At 59.8% G+C, this 18,609-nt stretch overlaps 1 protein-coding gene across 50 annotated transcripts in view; it reads right to left on the reverse strand.

Moving 5' to 3' along the window:
* The window catches only part of NCOR2 (nuclear receptor corepressor 2), a 193,554-nt gene that overhangs the window by 22,535 nt on the left and 152,410 nt on the right, over positions 1–18,609 (reverse strand). For 10 of the 50 annotated variants that reach the window (XM_077955765.1, XM_077955764.1, XM_077955743.1 and 7 more), the window contains 10 exons: positions 16,243–16,363; positions 14,689–14,860; positions 9,687–9,848; positions 8,459–8,598; positions 7,855–7,957; positions 7,493–7,597; positions 7,111–7,214; positions 3,578–3,728; positions 613–753; positions 268–354 (listed from right to left, as the gene is read on the reverse strand). In XM_077955765.1, the coding sequence (XP_077811891.1) occupies positions 268–354; positions 613–753; positions 3,578–3,728; positions 7,111–7,214; positions 7,493–7,597; positions 7,855–7,957; positions 8,459–8,598; positions 9,687–9,848; positions 14,689–14,860; positions 16,243–16,363 (1,286 nt within the window). Of the gene's footprint in view, positions 1–267; positions 355–612; positions 754–3,577; positions 3,729–7,110; positions 7,215–7,492; positions 7,598–7,854; positions 7,958–8,458; positions 8,599–9,686; positions 9,852–14,688; positions 14,861–16,095; positions 16,364–18,609 lie in introns of all 50 variants that reach the window. The other 40 variants (XM_077955752.1, XM_077955736.1, XM_077955734.1 and 37 more) reach the window with 10 other exon arrangements.

The raw sequence follows: 18,609 nt of genomic DNA on the forward strand, positions 1-18,609 counted from the left end.
GTAAGTAAGAGACACCCTTGCTCCGTAGCTCACGTACTGATCACGTACTGCTCACGTACTGATCACGTACTGATCACGTACTGCTCACGTACTGATCACGTACTGCTCACGTACTGCTCACGTACTGCTCACGTACGCATGTACTACAGGCCTTTCTGCATTCCTGTCCTGAGTTCCCACCGCACTCTGGCTGTGTCTCTCCCCTCCTGTGCTCTGCTTGACTGTACACCCGTTGGGGCACCCAGGGAGCAGGGGACAGGGCGGTACCTTGTGTGATTGACCCGCGGATGTGGTGCTGCTCTTTGAGGTGGTGGGGGCTGTGTCGCTCAGGTGGGATGGCACGGCCCATGAGACCTGGGTGGGAGGGGGCAAGGCCATCATTCCATGGGTCCCTGAGCCGGCACTGGGCAGTGACAGAGGTGTCTACAGCCACCAGTGGTCGTCCCCGCGATGATGGTGGAGTAAGACCCAGCACGTGAAGGTCCCTGCGCTGCCTCCAGATGGAGCCTCAGAAAGCCCAGCCTCGGTTTCCCCATCTGTAAAATGGGGTCAGCCATCCCCCCCCACTGCCCTGCAGGGGGTGCCGAGATGAAGTGTCTTCCCTGCTATCACCTTCGATGCCGGCCGAGGAGATGGCTCTGCCCACACGGCCTTCCATCATGTCGTAGGTGCGCTTGGGGGCAGCCGTCTCGTGGGGGGGTCCTGAGCTGCTTCTGCCATCCTCCTTAGAGCACTGGGTCACAGACATGCCACCTGGAAACCACACAAAGCACTTGGTGAGGAGCTGGGCACGGGGTGACCGTGTGCATGGGCCCAGGACCGCGGTGGACAGGCAGGACAGGCAGAGTCGGTGGGCAAGAGCCAGCAGTGCTTCTATGCTGGCCTGTCACTCCAGAGGGACCCCACAGCCTGCAGCCCCCGGGCCTGCCAGCAGGACCCAGGAGCTTTTCCAGGGGGTTACACAGTGGGAGAAGCAAGGCACGCTGCCTGCGCTCCGTACCCCAGCCCTCCAGGGTGCTGGTCTGCAAGCAAGGGTTTGCCTGTGACCACACATGAGCATGCGAGTCTGTGGTCACACACACGGGCGCCGACATGGGGCGTGAACATGTGCACACACATGCACGTGAGCAAAGACGCATCAGCAGAGTGCATGTAGGGGCAGGCAGGAGCACGCGTGTGCAGAGACGCATCAGCAGAGTGGATGTGAGGGCAGGCAGGAGCACGCGTGTGCAGAGACGCATCAGCAGAGTAGATGTGAGGGCAGGCAGGAGCACGCGTGTGCACTGACGCATCAGCAGAGTGGACGTGAGGGCAGGCAGGAGCACGTGTGTGCACTGACACATCAGCAGAGCGGATGTGAGGGCAGGCAGGAGCACGCGTGTGCAGAGACGCATCAGCAGAGTAGATGTGAGGGCAGGCAGGAGCACGCGTGTGCAGAGACGCATCAGCAGAGTAGATGTGAGGGCAGGCAGGAGCACGCGTGTGCACTGACGCATCAGCAGAGTGGACGTGAGGGCAGGCAGGAGCACGCGTGTGCACTGACGCATCAGCAGAGCGGATGTGAGGGCAGGCAGGAGCACGTGTGTGCACTGACGCATCAGCAGAGCGGATGTGAGGGCAGGCAGGAGCACGTGTGTGCACTGACACATCAGCAGAGTGGACGTGGGGGCAGGCAGGGGCACACGTGTGCACTGACGCATCAGCAGAGTGGATGTGAGGGCAGGCAGGGGCACGCGTGTGCACTGACACATCAGCAGAGTGGATGTGTGGGCAGGCAGGAGCACGCGTGTGCAGAGACACATCAACAGAGTGGATGTGAGGGCAGGCAGGAGCACGTGTGTGCAGAGACGCATCAGCAAAGTTGGTATGCTGGCGGGCAGGAGCACACATGTGCACTGACGCATCAGCAGAATGGATGTGCGGGGCAGGCAGGAGCACGCGTGTGCACGGGCACGGGTCTGTGTGTGCAGGAGTGGATGTGGGCACACGCCTGGCTGCTGAGAACTAAGTGGGTCCATGTACACACATGTACCAGGGTGCCAGGCAGTACACGGCTTTGCATGTGTACACGTCACACCCGGAAGCCTGTGTCGATGTGCATGTGAGTGTCCGACCGCGAGTCCGCATGCGCATGGAAAGGTGTGTGTTGCAGGGAGTGGTGAGGGAGTCTCCGTGGCAGGAGTGGCCTCGCCAGGTCAAAGGAGCCCAGATTGGCCCGGTCACCACTCCCCGGACAGGCAGAGGGTTGAACAGATGGAGGTGGCCCCCAAAGGTAAAGGCTTGGCTTTGCCCATCAGCCAGGGCTCTCCCTCCAGGGCAGCTGAGTCCAGAGCTATCAGAAATGAGCCCCCGCCCCACCCCTCAGAGGGAATGACCAGCTGACAGGCTCTCAGGCTTTCAACCACTGCTTGGTGTGGCCCGCAGCCCATGAGCTACTCCAGTGGTTGCCAACAGGAGGGTACTGGGTTGCTGTTCAGAAAACACTCCAAATTAACCGCCGATGTTTAAACATTGGGGGATTGCAGATAAAAACGGAGAGATGGGAAGCCTGGCTGACCGGTGGCCATGGGGGAGTGGACGGCGTGGGCAGGCACCAGAGTCCTCCGCACTCCCTATAGTCTCACACCTGCCGCTGCCCGCACTGCCTACCTGGCCCGGGGAGCAGACGAGAGTTTAAGGGCCCCGACTGAAACCCATGATGAAGACGATACACACAAGGCCTATAAAGGCTTAGGCACTGGTCGGGGGTCCCAAGGTGGGATTCCACCCAGTGACCTCTCAAGACAAGCCCTTGACTAACCCCGCCACCAGCCCTTCCCAGGCTTCCCGCCACCCCCAGGACACTCAGTCCAGGGGCACCAGGGCATGAGCTGGCACCCAAGACACAGCTGCAGGCCTGTCTCCAAGGCTCCCTCTGTGGCAGCAGGGAGCGCATATGTTCCTAAGCCACACAGTGCCACCTCCACTTCCCAGGCCTGGGGAGGGGGCCGCGGGCACAGGCGGAAGCGGATGGAGGAGAGGCAGTTCCGGGCCTTGCAGCTGTAGTGCTGAGAGAGGCGCCCATTAGCAGCTTTCATCTCCACACCCCTGGGTGCCCTAGGCTGCCAGGCAATTCTCTTTCCCAGCATTCGACTCCCTTAACTCCTTCCTGGCAGGGTCTCCTGGTTCTGGAACCCAGAGCCTAGAGAGGGAGAGGATGGGGGCTCCCCAGCAAGCGCCTGGGGCACGGCAGGGTGAGGCGCACTCTGGCCATGGCCTCTTTCACGGCCAGTGAGAGACTGCACGGTTTGTCAGTGCCGTGCTGGAGGTCTGGCGGCGTGAGCTTGGGCTTCTGCTCTGGGCCTCAGTTTCCCTCCTATGCTTCTAAAAAGGTTGGCCACAAGTTTGTTTCCTAAATTGTAAAGAACTAGGCGGAGGTGGGATGCAGCTAAGGCCGATGCTTCCCTGCTGCTGGCTTGCATACCTATGAGACTGTGCTTTCTGATGTCAACCCAGCCCTGCCTCCCTGTGAAGCTACTTCAGTGGGCCAAGCACATTCCTCCCCTGGTCCTGGGCCTCCTCTCCTCCCGCGACTCACCCTCATAGGACAAGACGTGGCCCTTCTTGCCTTCGTAGATGACGTGGCCCTTGGGCAGGCTGTCCTCCCGGCTGCGGTCCAGGCGACTCGGGCTGTCCTCGCCGATGATCCTGGTGATGGTGCCCTTGTACAGGACATCAGCTGGTGTGCCCTGCAGGTGCAGAGGGGTGAGCGCCCAGGAGGCTGCAGCCCAGGACCCCTCTCAACTCAAATGCAGACACAGACGTGCTTACAAGCCCATGTGCCCACCGATGCACACGTGTGTCCACACACACACTGTCTCAAAAGGGTAAGTGCTTGCACGGAACAAACCCTGTGAGGAAGCTGAAGAATGAGGATCCCGTGTCCAGTGCTTCCCGCTTCCCATGAGCACGGGACACTCTTCTGGGTGCTCTCTATGGATTCGCTCATTTAATCCTTGAAACAACCCCAAGGCAACCCTATTGATTACGCCTGTTTCAGATGGGGAAACCGAGGCACAGGGAGGCACGGTGACTTTACCTGGGGTCACCTGGCTAATGAGGGGCAGGCGGGGACTTGAACCCAGGCATTTTGGTCCTGGAGTCTGTGTCCCCACCACTGCATGGGTTTTACTTCTCAGAGCCTTGACATTCAGTTACTGAAAACGGTAACTGGTGGGGATGCTGGGGTTTCTGCTCCTGGGCTGTGCCCATGACCACGTCATGCACTTTGGTTTCCTAAAACCAGGACAAGGACTCACGTCAGGGCAGGACACCAGAAATTTTAGTTCTAACCCAGGTTTTCCACCTCGGCCCTCCTGCCAGCTGGAGCTGGGCCCTTCTTTGTTGCAGGGCTGCCCTGTGCACTGCGGGCTATATGACAGCGTCCCTGGCTTCAAAGCACTAGATGCCAGTAGTACACACCTCCCCAGTGTGTCCCCCACCAAGTTAGGACAATTGCAAATGTCCCCAGACAGTTGGAGGCACAATTTCCCCCGACTGAGAACCACTACCATATAGGAAACGAGGTCCCCGTCAGAGGACGTGTTCAAGCAGAGAGCAGAGGCCACATGGGGCAGCATCCTGCCGTGGGTGACTTTCAAGAACATAAGCATCAGAGTTAGAATACGACTTTGGAGTCAGAATGTTGGGTGTCAAACAGCAACTTTACTACCAAGTTACCGTGGGACCTCCTTTCTGAGCCTCAGTTTGCACATCCACAAAATGGAGACATTCTGCATTGATGATTCTCAAAGGCAGCTGGCACAGACAAGGGATCCCCAAATCTCAGTATCCCTCTTCTCTTTCTAGGATTCCAGGAGCAGATTCAACGGTAGGGGCCCTACTATGTCCCAAGACCTGGACCAGTGAGCTCTGAGTCTCTGGCTGGACTTGCTCAGCTGGGGACATCCCCTGGCAGAGGGCAGCACCTGGTACCCCGGGGTGCTCATCACAGATCCTGGTCTTTGTGGAGGGCAACAGCAAGATGCCCTGAATTCCAGTGAGCTACCCCCAAGCTTCTCAAAGCAAATACTCTGAGCAGCATCTCCCTGCAGTGCTGTAAGTCACCTGTGCACCAAAGTATGGCACAATAGGTGCTAAGTCAGGTGACAGCTCCGGGCAGCCACCGCTCCCATCAGGAAAGCACAAGGGGAAGCCTGCAGCATCCTGGCGGGAAAAGCCCCCCCCAGAGGCAGCTGATATAAGTGCCTCCCTTTCTGTCTCCAGCCCTAATATCAGATGGTCCATGTCAGACTGGGTTTGTACTGCAGAAATCAGTGGCTTACTGAATACCACAATAAATGATTTAAAAGCGTGGGGGGAGGCTCTCCATGGTGAAACTGAGGCATCTGATTCTTTTTTTTTTTTTTTGAGAAGGGATCTTGCTGCATTGCCCAGGGTGGAGTCTAGAGCACCGTCATAGCTCACTGCAGCCTCAAAATCCTGGGCTCGAGTGATCCTCCTGCCTCCCAGTCCCGAGCAGCTGAGACTGCAGGGATGTGCCACCATGCCCAGCCAATTTTTAAATCTGCTGTAGAGACAGGCCTCTTTTTGTCCAGGCTGGTCTCAAACTCCTGGGCTCAAGCTATCCTCCCACCTTGGCCTCCCCAAATGCTGGGCTGACAGGCATGAGCCACCGTGCCCAGCTTGATGTTTCTGAGCTATAGTATTTTAGAGGTGCCATCTTCAGGGACATGGACAGAGAACAGAAATCCAGCCGGTGGCCCCTGCTCTTGGGAGAATACATGGCACAAACTCCCATTAACAGGGAAGCTTCTGTTTGCATAACGTCGGCTTCTGGGAGATGAGCCTGTAGCCTCTTGCTCTTGGCCCCAATGAACTCTACTCCCACGATGGGCAGGAAGTCCCTGGAGGATCAGGGAGCTGTGACTTCCTCGAGCCTCCTTCGCCAGCTGTGGAACCACATGGTCCCTGCCTGGGGCACCCACTTGGTTAATAAAACAGCTCTATGTGTGCAGGCCACAGGCTGACTTCCTCACTATCTGGTAGCCAGACTGCAGGGAAGTTTGACCCTCGCCTATCTCACACGTTTTGGCAGCTGGCTCTCTGCCAAAAGCAATCAAAGACGTGTGTGTAACTGGGAGGGTTCGAGGAAGGGTGCGGGTCACGGCCACCCAGGAACCCAGAGCAGGTGGACGCCTGGGAACCTCAAAGGTTCCTATGACTTTAGGAGAATGACTCCCCCAGGAATAGTTAGCAAAGGGGAAACTGAGTCAGGGCAGGCCGCTGCCTGAGTGGGTGACGGAGCTGGCAGCTGAGGGCCCTCAGCCTGACTTTTGCCCAAAGCACTTGCCCTTCCCACTCAGCACAGTTGCCTTTGAAAGCTCCGAGTTTTCAAACCTACAGATTTCAGGGAAGGACGAAGTGTAAACAGCTCCTCTGTAGTGGGGATTTGACGCTGCCTGAGTCAAAAGCACCTCCCTGTGGACCACCCTGTCGCCCGCAGCTCCACTGGTAGAACGTGTGCGTGTGTGCGCGTGTGTGAGCCCACACTCTGTCGCTGTGTTCTAGAGCCAGACACTCGTGGCACAAAACCCTGGGTCCACAGCTCACCAGCTGCAAGGCTGGGCCACCACTTCTGGCACGATTCAGGAACCCTCTCACGCTCTGTCTTTGCACATGCTGTTCCCTGAGCCTAGAATGTTGTTCCCTGAGATTCCGGCATGGCTTGCACCCTCAATGTCTTCTGGCCACAGCTGACATGTCACCTTCCTCACCTGTCTAAGCAATGTCCCTGGCCAGGCATTCTCAGCCGCGGGGCACTAACATTCTGCCTCTGCCTGCTCAGTTTTCACCAGCCTACTTATTTACCCTGGTCTGTTTCCTTCCACTACATGGCAGCTCCCTGAAAGCAGAGTTTTGAGCTGTGCTTGGCAACCCCAGTGCCTGACTCCATGCAGACAAGATGAAAGTTCATGGAGTGAACTGCTGTCCCCCAGTCATCACCCCATCGGCTGAGGCTAATGGTTTGGTGACAATGAGGGGTTATAAGATGGGCTGGTCCCACGCCGGTCCCAACCCATCCTTCATGCCACACCCCAGGACACCTACGTGGGTGATGGAGCCGCGGTATGTGATGGCGCTGTCCGAGGGCACCCGTGTGCTGGGAATGCCTTTGGTGATGCTTCCGCCCGGAACTGAGCCCAGAGCTGTCCCTGGAAGACACAAGACGCGGGGCTGAGGGGGTGTCTGTGGCCCTTCCTTCCTCAGGCCCCGGTCCTGAGAGCCACCCTGACTGAGCGACCCACAAGTTGTGCTTGTTTCAACGCAGAGGGAGTCCCCCTACCCCTAAATGGTGAGGGAGACGGCTGTGAAGAGGGGTCCCCAGACCCTCTGGGAGATGATGCTCCCCAGCAGGTTTTGAATAAAGGGCCCCTTGGGCATCCCGGGAACAGGGGCAGATGCTGGGGGTCCAGGGCAGAAGGGCCCTCACCTCTCAGCACGGACGCCTCCTGGGCCGTGGGCACCCCCAGGCTCTCCGGTGGCCCAGCCTGGCCCCGTGGGGACAGCTGCTCCTGCTTCACTCCGCTGAAGGGTGCTGAGGACCAGTAAGAGGAGCGAGTCACGTGCGGCCGGGGCAGAGTCCCGGGAGGCTTGTCCCCACCCAACCTGAGCCAGGGGCTGGGAAGCGCTGCCCCTCCTCACCATGTTCCAGCCAGGGCTGCTGAGGGGGGACCTCCCAGCTGCTACCTGGAGTACCGTGGGCCAAGATACCCCTTCCTCACCTCCACCCCCACCCACAGGACAGCCGGAGCCCAGCCTGAGCCACCCAGATAGATGGGCCAGGAGCCTTACCCAGCTTTTTGGGGTCCATGGGCAGGGGCAGCCCCATGGTGACGGGGCCCACCGGGGCCTTGGCATGCTCTGAGTACGGGACGTGGAGCTGGACCGACATTCCCTGTAGGTGCAGAGTTGTGGGGTCACAGGGGCACCCTGGTCCCTCCCCCACAGTCCAGAGTGCCTAATGCTCTGGTTCACAAAGCCCACATGTGGGTCAGAGGCCGGGGCTGCTGTCCAGCTGTGTGATGGCAGACAAGTCACTGCTGCTCCCAAGCCTCGGCCCCCTCCCCTGTGAAGGGGCCATACCCTCTGAGCCCCTCGCATTTGCCCTTCCATTTCGCAGTGGGGGAAACAGGAGGTTAAGTAACTTGCCTGAGGCCACACAGCCTGGTTCCCGAGCCGTGCCCTTGACTGCAACACAGAGTGACCCCCCCAGGGACGAGGCCCTGAGTACCTGGGGCAGGACCCAGCCAGCTCAGACCCCAGATACCTGAGTGGAAATGACCCAGACCCCTAAGAGCCTGGCCCCCACCCAGACTTCACTGGTCCCATCGCCACCACTTTACAGAGGAGAAGACCAAGCCCCCAAGAAAGGAAGAAAGGAAGGGCTACCACTCACCTGGGAGATGGCACCTATTTGCCTCTCGAGGACGCTGGGGTGCTTGGCAGAGGAGATGAGGGGAGGTGGGTTGGAGATGGTAGGTGGGCGCGGCAGGACGGGCCGGGCAGTGTCATGGAGGCCCAGGGGCAGCGGGTGACCTGTGGAGCACATGTCTGTCCATTGTGGGGCCCAGGAGCAGTCATGTCCCTGCTGGACACACAGCCCAGGCTGCACTCCACCTCTTCCCTGTCCTGGCCAGGAAGTGCCCATCCATGCATGCCCCTCTGTTGCCCTGCCCGGCTCTGTCCTCATTAGTGACCTGAGTCCTAGATGCAGACACCACTATCCTGGGGAAGCCTCCCACCTCCCCACCGCCCAGGTCCTGATCCAAGCCCCCTCCAGTCTCACCTGGATCCCCTAACTGGTCTTCCCGTTTCCACTGTAGCTCCCAGTAGCCCCTTCCCCTTACACGAACCAAAGGGACCTTTTTGGAAAAGTCTGCTGGTGCACACCCACCCCCTGCTGTGTGCCCTCGATGGCTCCCCACTGCCCTCAGGAGAAAGTCTTAGCCCCTGACTCGGCCTTCGGGCTTGCCTGACCTGGCCCCTGGTCTCCCCAGCTCACTGGGCACCAAGCTTCGGCAGTGGTGGCCGGATTCAGTTTCTCAAGTTTGCCTGCTCTCTCCTGCCACAGGGCTTTTGCACATGCTGTTCCGTCTGCCTGGCATGACTTTCCCTGTTCTAGCTCCCTTGGCCCACGCATCCCTCGGGACCAGCATTTACCAACACAGTCTGTACCAGCCCTCGGCTGTGCTGCTATATAGCTGGCAAGGCCCAGCAGGACTGCAGGACCTAGAACAGGGCCGAAATGCAGCCTCACAGTCTGTGAACCAAGGCAGCACCTCTGTTCCCTCCCCAGGCTCTTCTACCATCTGCCCATTCTCTAGCTCTAAGCCGTCAATGGAAAACACAGCTCCCACTCTAAGCCTGCCCCTCGCCAGCTCAAGCACCTGCTGTGGCTCCCTCTTGCCAGTGGCTTCAACCTCAATCCTGGGGCAGCTTTCTCAAAAGATCTCCCCCTTTCCCTCCACTGACCAGGCTGTCCCTCCAGCCGGGTCCCATGAGGCTTTAAGGTGCTTCTGTGTGCAGCTCTGAGCCAGTGCCAACAGTGCCAACAGTGCCAACAGTGCCAACAGTAACTGTGCCCCGGCTGAAGGAGAAGCCCAAGCTCGGGCAGAGCTACTTACCAGGTGGAGCGTAGGAGAAGGCTGAGGGGTCCGGGGCATGCGGGGAGGCCTTGATCACCTCACGGGGGGGCACAGGGAAGGGCAGGCCGGAAGTCCAGCAAGGGGGGTCCCCAGGCAGCTTCTGGGCCTCGGCTGCGAAGGCTGGGAAGAACACAGGCTTCTCTGCTGAGGGCAGGAGGCGGGGCAGTCAGACCTCGGGAGCCCTGGCTGACCCTACTCAAACAGCCTTCCTGCACCCACAGTCGTGGCGGCCCGTGACAGCCTGGGCTCCTCTGGGAAGCCCCCCACGTCTGCCTGCCCGGGCGCTGCTCTATAACCCCATGGTGTTCTGCTCAGCAGGGGAGCGGTCTCGAGGTCTGGGCTGGGGGCTCTCAGCTGCCCCTGAGGACGAGAATGGGACCCTGTGGCTCTACAACCCCACAGGCACTCAGCCAAGTCCGGCAAGCCGAGGCCCCTGGACAGGCCCCGAAGCCAGGAGGCGGCGAACGGTCTCTCAGGGGGTCTGTCTGCCCCTAACTTTTTTGAGACAGGGTCTCCCTCTGTCACTCAGGCTGGAGTGCACTGGTGCTGTCATGGCTCACTGCAGCCTTGACCTCTGGGCTCAAGTGATTCTCCCACCTCAGCCCCTCAAGTAGCTGGGAATACAGGCGCCCACCACCACACCATGCCTGGCTAATCTGTTTTACTTTTGTAGAGATGGGGTCTTGCTATGTTGCCCCAGGTTGGTCTTGAACTCTTGGGTTCAAGGGATCTTCCCACTTCAGCCTCCCAAGTAGGTGGGACTACAAGCACGTGTCACCGCACCACGCTTGGCTAATTTATGTTTTGGTTTTGTAGAGATGAGGTCTTGTTATGTGTACCCAGCCTGGTCTTGAACTACTGGGCTCAAGAGATCCTCCCACCTTGGCCTCCAGAGTGCTGGAATTACAGGTGTGAGTCACCACGCCTGGCCCCACTGTCTGACTTTGTAAATATGCTTTTACTGGAGCGTGGTCACATCTGTTATTGTCTATGGCAGAACTGAGTCCTTGCAAGAGATTGTCTGGCCCACAAAGCCTAAAATATTTACTCTCTGGCTCTTTGCAGGAAAAGTTTGCTGGCTTGTGCTCTACACAGCGTTGAAGGAGGTAACCTGTGATGTGTGTGCGTGTGTGTGTGCGCGCACACGTGTATGTGCATACATATACTGGAAGACTGAGTTTCCCCTGGACTTGTGCCCTGGCAAGGTGGGCAGCCCACAGGAGGCAGGGGAGCACAGATGCAGGGGAATTCTCATTCTCGTGTGTGAGTGCATGGATGTGTGTGTGTGCCTGTGTGTGTATGTTGTGGCAGGCAGTGGGGGGTTATAAGCCCAGACCCTCCAGATAACAACTGCAGCGTCAGCCTCAGTTTGCTGAGTGGTACTCAGCACAGGCACTGTGCTCAGGACCCCATGGCCTCCATGAGCCTCCTGTTAAGCTCATACAGACACTGCTGCCAGACCCATTTTACAGAGGGGAAACTGAGGTACAGACACACCAATGGGCTTATCTGAGTTCACCAGCAAATACTTAGCCGAGTCAGGATCAGAAGCCCACTGAGCCAGTGCAAACAGTGACTGTGCGCTGGCTGGCTGAGAAGCCCCAGCTCAGGCAAAGCTACTTACCAGGCGGAGCGTGCAAAGGGCAACACCAAGAGGTAATGCTCTCTTACGCCTCCATGGCTGACATGAATCTAAGCATGTTCACTCATTTATTCTCACAGTACCCTACAAGGAACTGACTGATTATCCCCATTTCACAGACGGGAAAATAGAGGCCGAGAGGTTAAGCCACCTGGTCAAAGGCTCCAGCTAGCAAGTGGCAGATAGCAGCTTCGAACCCAGGCACGGGGGCTGCAGACCATGGCCTTAACCCGGACTGCTATGCCACACTGCCTGTGGCAGAGAAGCAATGATGGGTCCTAGATTTCAGGCCTGGGGAGATCCTATAAACTCAGCAGGGCCCAGGGGCTCAGGCCTGGCTTCATGGCATCTTCCTGCCGGCTTCTCACCCTTTGCTGAAATCTGTCCTCAGCTCTGAACCTCTCCCTGAGGACCAATCCTGGGGGAGATAACCGGCCAAGAAGTTGAGCAGAGATACAACTTGGGAATGACAGAGCCCTCTGGGTCCTGGGACAGGAATGGCAGGCAGGTGTCATCTATCACGCCACCTCCAGATGAACAAAGGAGGTTCTGAGGGCCCATTGGGGTGTGACAGCGGAGGAGAGTGCTAAGATCAATTCATGATGCCTGCCGTGAGCAGAGCAGGTGGGCAAGGAGGCCTGTGTACCAAATCGCCCCCAATTCTCTCCCGGAAGACTGAGTTTCCCTGGACTTGTGCCCTGGCGAGGTGGGCAGCCCACAGGAGGCAGGGGGGCACAGATGCAGGGGAATTCTCCTTCTTAACCAGTCCCCAGTGGAGGCAGTTGTACAGGGCCTGCCTCAGATCTGGAGATCCTGCAAACGCCCTGGACCTCGCCCCTCTGGCTACCCAGCCCTGTACGCCTCTGGTGCTTCCTCCAGCCTAGTTCCAGAGAGCTGGGAGGGAGAGGAGGGGAGCTGCTCGATGCAGGAAGGCAAGCTGGGGTTAGGCCAGGCTGGGCGGGCGGCCCAGAGCCTGGAGAGACAACCTGTTCCTCCAGCTGGGCCCAGGGGGCCCCAAGGGACCTGCTTGGCTGAGCCGCTCTGTGTGGGAGCCAGGGGCAGAGAAGGCTGGCTTCCTGAGAGACCAGAGAGGTAGCGCTGGGTGTCAAGTTCATGTGTGTCCCTGCGGGAGCTGAGCTGCAAGCCAGGCTGTGCCAGAAAGGCATGCAGGGCCTGACGCCAGGTGCACCGTCCCCATGGGGAATGAGGCCAGGAAACGGCACAGGCCCTGGCCACACCAATAGGCTGAGTGCCAGCTGCAGAAACTGCTGGCCGGTGGCTCCCTTTCTCCCAGGACAGGGGCCTGTGACCTGGCTCGGCAGGACCTGGCTGGCGCCGTGCAGTTCCAGCCCCGATCAGATCTGATGCTGGCCAAAGCTGCTGGGGCCCCTGACATGGATACACAGCTCCTTCCAGGGCTGGTGCTCCAAACCCGCAACATCTCCCAGAGCCACCGCCTGGGCCGCACACTGTACCCCGGCCCCAGGCGGCCCAGCCCTTGTCATGAGGCATCCCGGTTCCAGCGAGACATCCCTGGCGTCATCCCCACACCGGGTTCAACACCCCACTGGCTTTGCCTCCAAAACGAAATCCCGATGCGCCCTTCCTTCCACCTCCACAGCCACCTGTGCAGTTCAGGCAGCCTCTGTCGCCTGCCAAGAGCAGCGCTGTGACCTCCTGCTTCTGCCCTTGACTCAACAACAGCCAGAGAGAGCTTTCCAAAATATAAATCAGATAACAAGCACCCCCTTCCCCTTCCACAACACATGCTCACTTCAAATCCCTCCAGCAGCCCCTGCCACACCTGAGACAAAAATCCACTGCCTGCTGTGGCCTGAGAGGCCCTACACAATCCGGCCCCCACCTCCCTCACTGTCCACCCGCCCACCCTTCCCCGGCCACACCACCCCCGGTGACTCCTCACACACCCGAGCGTGTTTCCACACCAGGGCCTTTGCACGTGCTGTTCCCTCTGCCCGCAACGCCCACCCAGAGATCTCCCGTGGCGGGGCTGCTCCCCCCTCCGCAGGGTCTTTCCCGGAGCCGCCTCTTCACTCAACCCGTTTTGTTTCTCATGATGGACGAACGACTCTAAAATCATCTTGCTTCATTACGTGTTCCCTGGTTTAACATCCTCCTCACTCAAAACAACAGCAGCTCCCCACAGCAGAGACTTCCCCTTCTCCCTGCCGAACCCCCACTGCCTAGCATGGTGCTTGGGGCCTTGGGTTTCAACAAATGTCCTGACCCACCAGCCTCGGGTGGACCCCAGAGGCGGAGGCTGCTGTGAGCTGAGATTGCGCCACTGCACTCCAACCTGGCGAGACTGACGCTCTGTCTCAAAAAAAAAAAAAAAAAAAGAGAAGGGGGACATCACACCCAAGGCAGTGGGGAGGGGACAGCTGGTGATAGCTCCAGTCACCCGGGTTCGTCCCTGGGCTGTGCTGGTCAGGAGGTCGGCCTGGGGTCCTGCTGCCCTCAGACCTTTGGAACAGCCTGCCAGCAAGCACCCAGGCTAGCCCAGGGTGGATAACCTCTGGGGAGGTAGCCCCCAACACCTGCAAGGCACAACAGCACCTGCTGCATGCCAGGCTGACCTGGAGAAGATGCCTCTTTGGGGACACAGGTTCAGAATTTCTTGGGCCCAGTGGGAAGTGGGGTAGAGACTGAAGATCCAGAGAACAAGCAACTACGCCTGCCTGTCTCCTAACCTTGAGCTTCACGTGATGACAGTGAGGTGTGCCCGGGGCAGTCACTGTGACACAGCTGCTCAGGAGTCACCCCCTCTCCCGGCTCCTGGTGAACCCAGAGACCTGGGCCTGGAGCAAGGTCAGAATGCCAGCTGGGGAGGGCAGCCCTTCCTGTCCAGGCCCCAGAGCTGCTGCCAGCCAGGTGCTGGGCCCCATCTGTGATTCGAGAAGCTCCTGCGTGGACTGATTCACACCAAATCAGAGGCTGGGCTGCAGACACGTTTTTGTGTATTCACAATGCTTTTGAAAATTTTGAGAAGTTGTCTGTGTTGAGAAACCAGGGGGATTTCACATAAGAAGATGGATTTCTGGCTTTGCTGGAAGAACCACCCCAGGCATGATTTGCCACAGGGTTACTCTTGGCCAAGGCCAATACATGCCCATTTCAGAGAAAACATGAGTTCTCCAATTTGCCGCAGTCCCTACCATTCCCAACTGCCTCCGCCTGCTCAACTGTTCTATTCGTTTATTTTGCTTTCCCTGTCACTGTGGCCGTGGGGGTTGCAGCAGCTGCTCTGGACACAAAAACATCCCTTGTCCATCAGTCCCCTGCTGCCCCAGCCCCCCTCAGCCACTGATGTGGACTCACCCTCCTTGTCGGCGGCGGGCGCCGGGCTCCTGCTCTTGCCCCGGGGGCTGCTGCCAGGCTGCTGAGGGGCGTCGCTCTCCGGCTGCAAGTGCTGTGGCGGTGGTGGGGCGGGGGGAGCTGGCTTAGTGGGAGCTGCGTCCTCCCGGGGGGGTTCATGGACTTTGGTGACCTGCTGAGGGAAGCAGGCAGAAGTGAGCATCCACAGAGGGTGTCCGACGGTGACAGGGTCAGGGAGAGACATGCACGTGACCAGCCTGGAAACCAAGGCCTGGGAAAGCCAGTGACATGCTCAAGGTCCCAAGTGGGGCAAGAAGGGGAGGTCTTAGCACAGAGCACATTGGGGAGCCCACCTCCCAAAAAGCCTGGCCCAGCTGCCCGGTGGCGGATAGGGGGAGCCCACCTCCCAGAAAGCCTGGCCCAGCTGCCCGGTGATGGACATGGGGACCCACCTCCCAGAACCTGGCCCAGCTGCCTGGTGATGGACAGGGAGAGCCCACTTCCCCAGAAAGCCTGGCCCAGCTGCCCGGTGGCGGACAGGGGAGCCCACCTCCCAAAAAGCCTGGCCTAGCTGCCTGGTGGTGAACAGGGGGAGCCCACCTCCCAAAAAGCCTGGCCCAGCTGCCTGGTGGTGAACAGGGGGCCCACCTCCCCAGAAAGCCTAGCCCAGCTGCCCAGCGGTGGACAGGGGGAGCCCACCTCCCAAAAAGCCTGGCCTAGCTGCCTGGTAGTAAACAGGGGGGCCCACCTCCCAAAAAGCCTGGCCTAGCTGCCTGGTAGTAAACAGGGGGGCCCACCTCCCTAGAAAGCCTAGCCCAGCTGCCCAGCAGTGGACAGGGGGAACCCACCTCCCAAAAAGCCTGGCTCAGCAGCCTGGTGGTGGACAGGAGGCTGGAGCCTGCCGTTACCCTCTCCTCCAGCTCCTTCCGTGGACCCAAATCCTCTGGGTCTCAGGGAAGCCAGGACTGAGCAACAGGACTCTGTGGGCCTTGGGGGACTGGGCGGTGCAGCCTGGCACGCCCTGAGCCCATCACTCAAAGCCCCGAGGGACCACCAGCCTGGTCAGCTCAGCTTCTTTTAGCTCGGAACCCCCAGTTGCATCTGGGAAGCCCGGACTCACCTCCCTGGAGAAGGCACCTCCACGGGCCCACCCACCCAGCTGAGAGAACCTTCCAGGGGGGTGTTCCCAGAGGGCCCCAGGGTCAGAACGGGTAAGCCCCACCCTTCCCTGGCCAAGTTGTTGCTACAACTGAGTGGGTGGGGGAAGCTCCTGCCTCCCCATGACCCAGTATCTAATGTGGGGGTTCAAGGGTGCTGCAGGGTGAAAGCGGGGAGGCGGTAGGCTGCCAGTCCCCGCCTTCACCGGGAGCCCCATCCAGTGCGCCTGCCAGCTTCCCCAGCTGTTCCCACCTCATCTCCACGGGGGCTTCTCCAGGAAACAGCAGCAGATGAGCTGGGCTGCAGGTGCGCGCTCCCACCCGTGGGATTCTCTGTCTCGATGAACGGGAAAGTCAAGGTCAGGGTGGACTCTGCGGGGCTCTGGGGGTGGGCACTCACGATGGGGGGGATGGCAGCCGCTCGCTGCTTCAGCTGCTTCAGGTCCAGTGGCTTCTGGGGCGAGGCGTTGGCCCGGGGGTCGCCAGTCGGGGTGAGGAGGCTGGGCCTTGGGGACAGCAGCCTGTGGGGACACGAGCATCATCAGCCGGGGGCCCGCAGCCGGACTCTCCCAGGTGGGGGGCTGCTGGGTTTTGACGGCCTCTCCTGTCTCAAGCCCTGGGGACGAGGCTAAGGCCCTGAGACGCGAGGTGACGTGCAGGTCACCCAGACAATGTCAACCGTTTTCCTGGGGAAACAGACCAAGGTTTGGGGCCAGGGGAGGGGAGGCACAAGTGGGCAGGCAGGTGCCTCCTCACTCACTCCCCTGGTTCTTGCAGGCCTCATCAGGGGCCAAGCCAGCCTCCCCACCCTGGCTGAGAGGCCAGCCGGACAATGCTAGAGGCCCAGGCTGGGATCAAACATCCCCAAAGACAGCCCCAGGCAAGGAAAATCCCAGAGAAGCCCGACCTGGGGCCCACACCACACGTGGCCCTCCAGAAGCTGCCAGAAAGTCAAAGAATCAGCCCGATTCAGGGACAGAGTAATGAAGAGATTCACCAAGAGATTCCTCATCACTCGAATCTGAGAGGCTCGGGTGCCAGGGCAGGACAGTGGGCATGGAGCCGAATGAGCTCCGGTTAGAGAGGCAGGAGTGGGGGAGCCGCACCTACTTCCTGGAATCTCTACCACACACTATCCATGAAGGACAAGGACATGAAAACAAGGGCCCAGGCCACAGGCTTTGTGTGGAGGGGTAGGCAGGGCATGCCCACTGTCTACCAGTCAGCCACAGTGACAGTTCCTTCCTCTGTCTGCTACTGAGATGCACAACCAGAGGCTGACACAGGGCACATGGTGCCTAGCAGAGCCTGCATTGAGGTGTGGCTCCCAAGCTGCTCAGTGGGTGCTGCTTCCTTCAGGAAGCCTTTCAGGATTTCCAAGGCCACAACACTGGGCACAACACCTGCCATAATCCCCATCTGGCTCCCCAGTTGGCATGAGGTCTCCGAGGGCAGGAACTGGATCTGCTCCAGCCTGAGAACCCTTCACCTGCCCAGTGCGGCTGCCCGGGGCTGCCCAGTTCTTGACTCCCTCCTACAACCTGCATTTGCTGGGCATAAAGCAGCCTGGCCTGTATTTGGGTGTATGGAGGTGGCCCGGCTTGCGTTTGCGGGTATGGAGGCGGCCCAGCCTGAGTTTAGGGGTATTTGGAGGGAGCCTGGACTGCGTTTGCAGGTATGGAGGCGGCCTGGCCTGCGTTCGGGGGTACAGAAGCGGCCTGGACTGTGTTTGCGGGTATGGAGGTGGCCTGGCCTGCGTTTGGGGGTACGGAAGCAGCCTGGCCTGCGTTTGGGGGTACGGAAGCAGCCTGGCCTGCGTTTGGGGGTACGGAAGCAGCCTGGCCTGCGTTCGGGGGTATGGAGGCGGCCTGGCCTGCGTTTGGGGGTACGGAAGCGGCCTGGCCTGCGTTTGGGGGTATGGAAGCAGCCTGGCCTGCGTTTGGGGGTACGGAAGCAGCCTGGCCTGCGTTCGGGGGTATGGAGGCGGCCTGGCCTGCGTTTGGGGGTATTTGGAGGCAATGCAGAACCCAGTCTGTGTCCTAGGTCTTCTGAGCTAGTGAAATGATCACACGGCAGGCGTGAGGGCCTGGAATTCAGTCAGAAGGCAAAACTTCTGGGTGCAAGAAGCCAGCAGGTCCTATCGGCACAGCCTCTACTCTGTGCCATGACCACAGTGACGACATCCTGTGCAGACTGTAAGCCACAGCCTACTGGCCTCGAGGTGAGAGCTGTGACAACGGGGACACAGCTCACACCACCCCAGCACTCAGCTGCCAGTGCGGGATGCCAGGTGCCCAGAAGCACCCACCTCCTTCCTGCAGATGAGCAGGGCCCATGCCCAGGGTGCTGAGGCCTCTGCCAGCAGTCCTCTCTCCACTGTCTGCCATAGCAGGACCCTGGGGCCACCGGCATGTGACCAGCCTGTCCTGCAGGAACCAGCCTGCTGCCCGCATCTGCCACACGCTCAGCTGAGCGGGGAGAGCAGACACAGACTCGGTGACGCCTGCTGAGGCTGCCCACGGCGCCCAGGCGGGGGCCAGACAAGGAAGGTCACCCTGACTTCTGCATGCACCTCCACCGCCCCCACCACCGGCCCACTCTCCTCTCTCCCCTCCCTCCACCTGTCTAGACCCTGCGTGATCTCCCAGGACCACCTAAAGCCTCTCCTTTGGCCGCTGCCCTGCCTCGCTCCCTGGACCTGGGCCCAGCCGTGCCCTCCCCGCCATCCTCAGGACAAGGCACCCTGACCCAGGTTCAAACACAGATG

Source organism: Macaca mulatta, chromosome 11, assembly GCF_049350105.2.
Source record: "Macaca mulatta isolate MMU2019108-1 chromosome 11, T2T-MMU8v2.0, whole genome shotgun sequence".
In the NCBI taxonomy this organism is placed as follows: Eukaryota; Metazoa; Chordata; class Mammalia; order Primates; family Cercopithecidae; genus Macaca; species Macaca mulatta.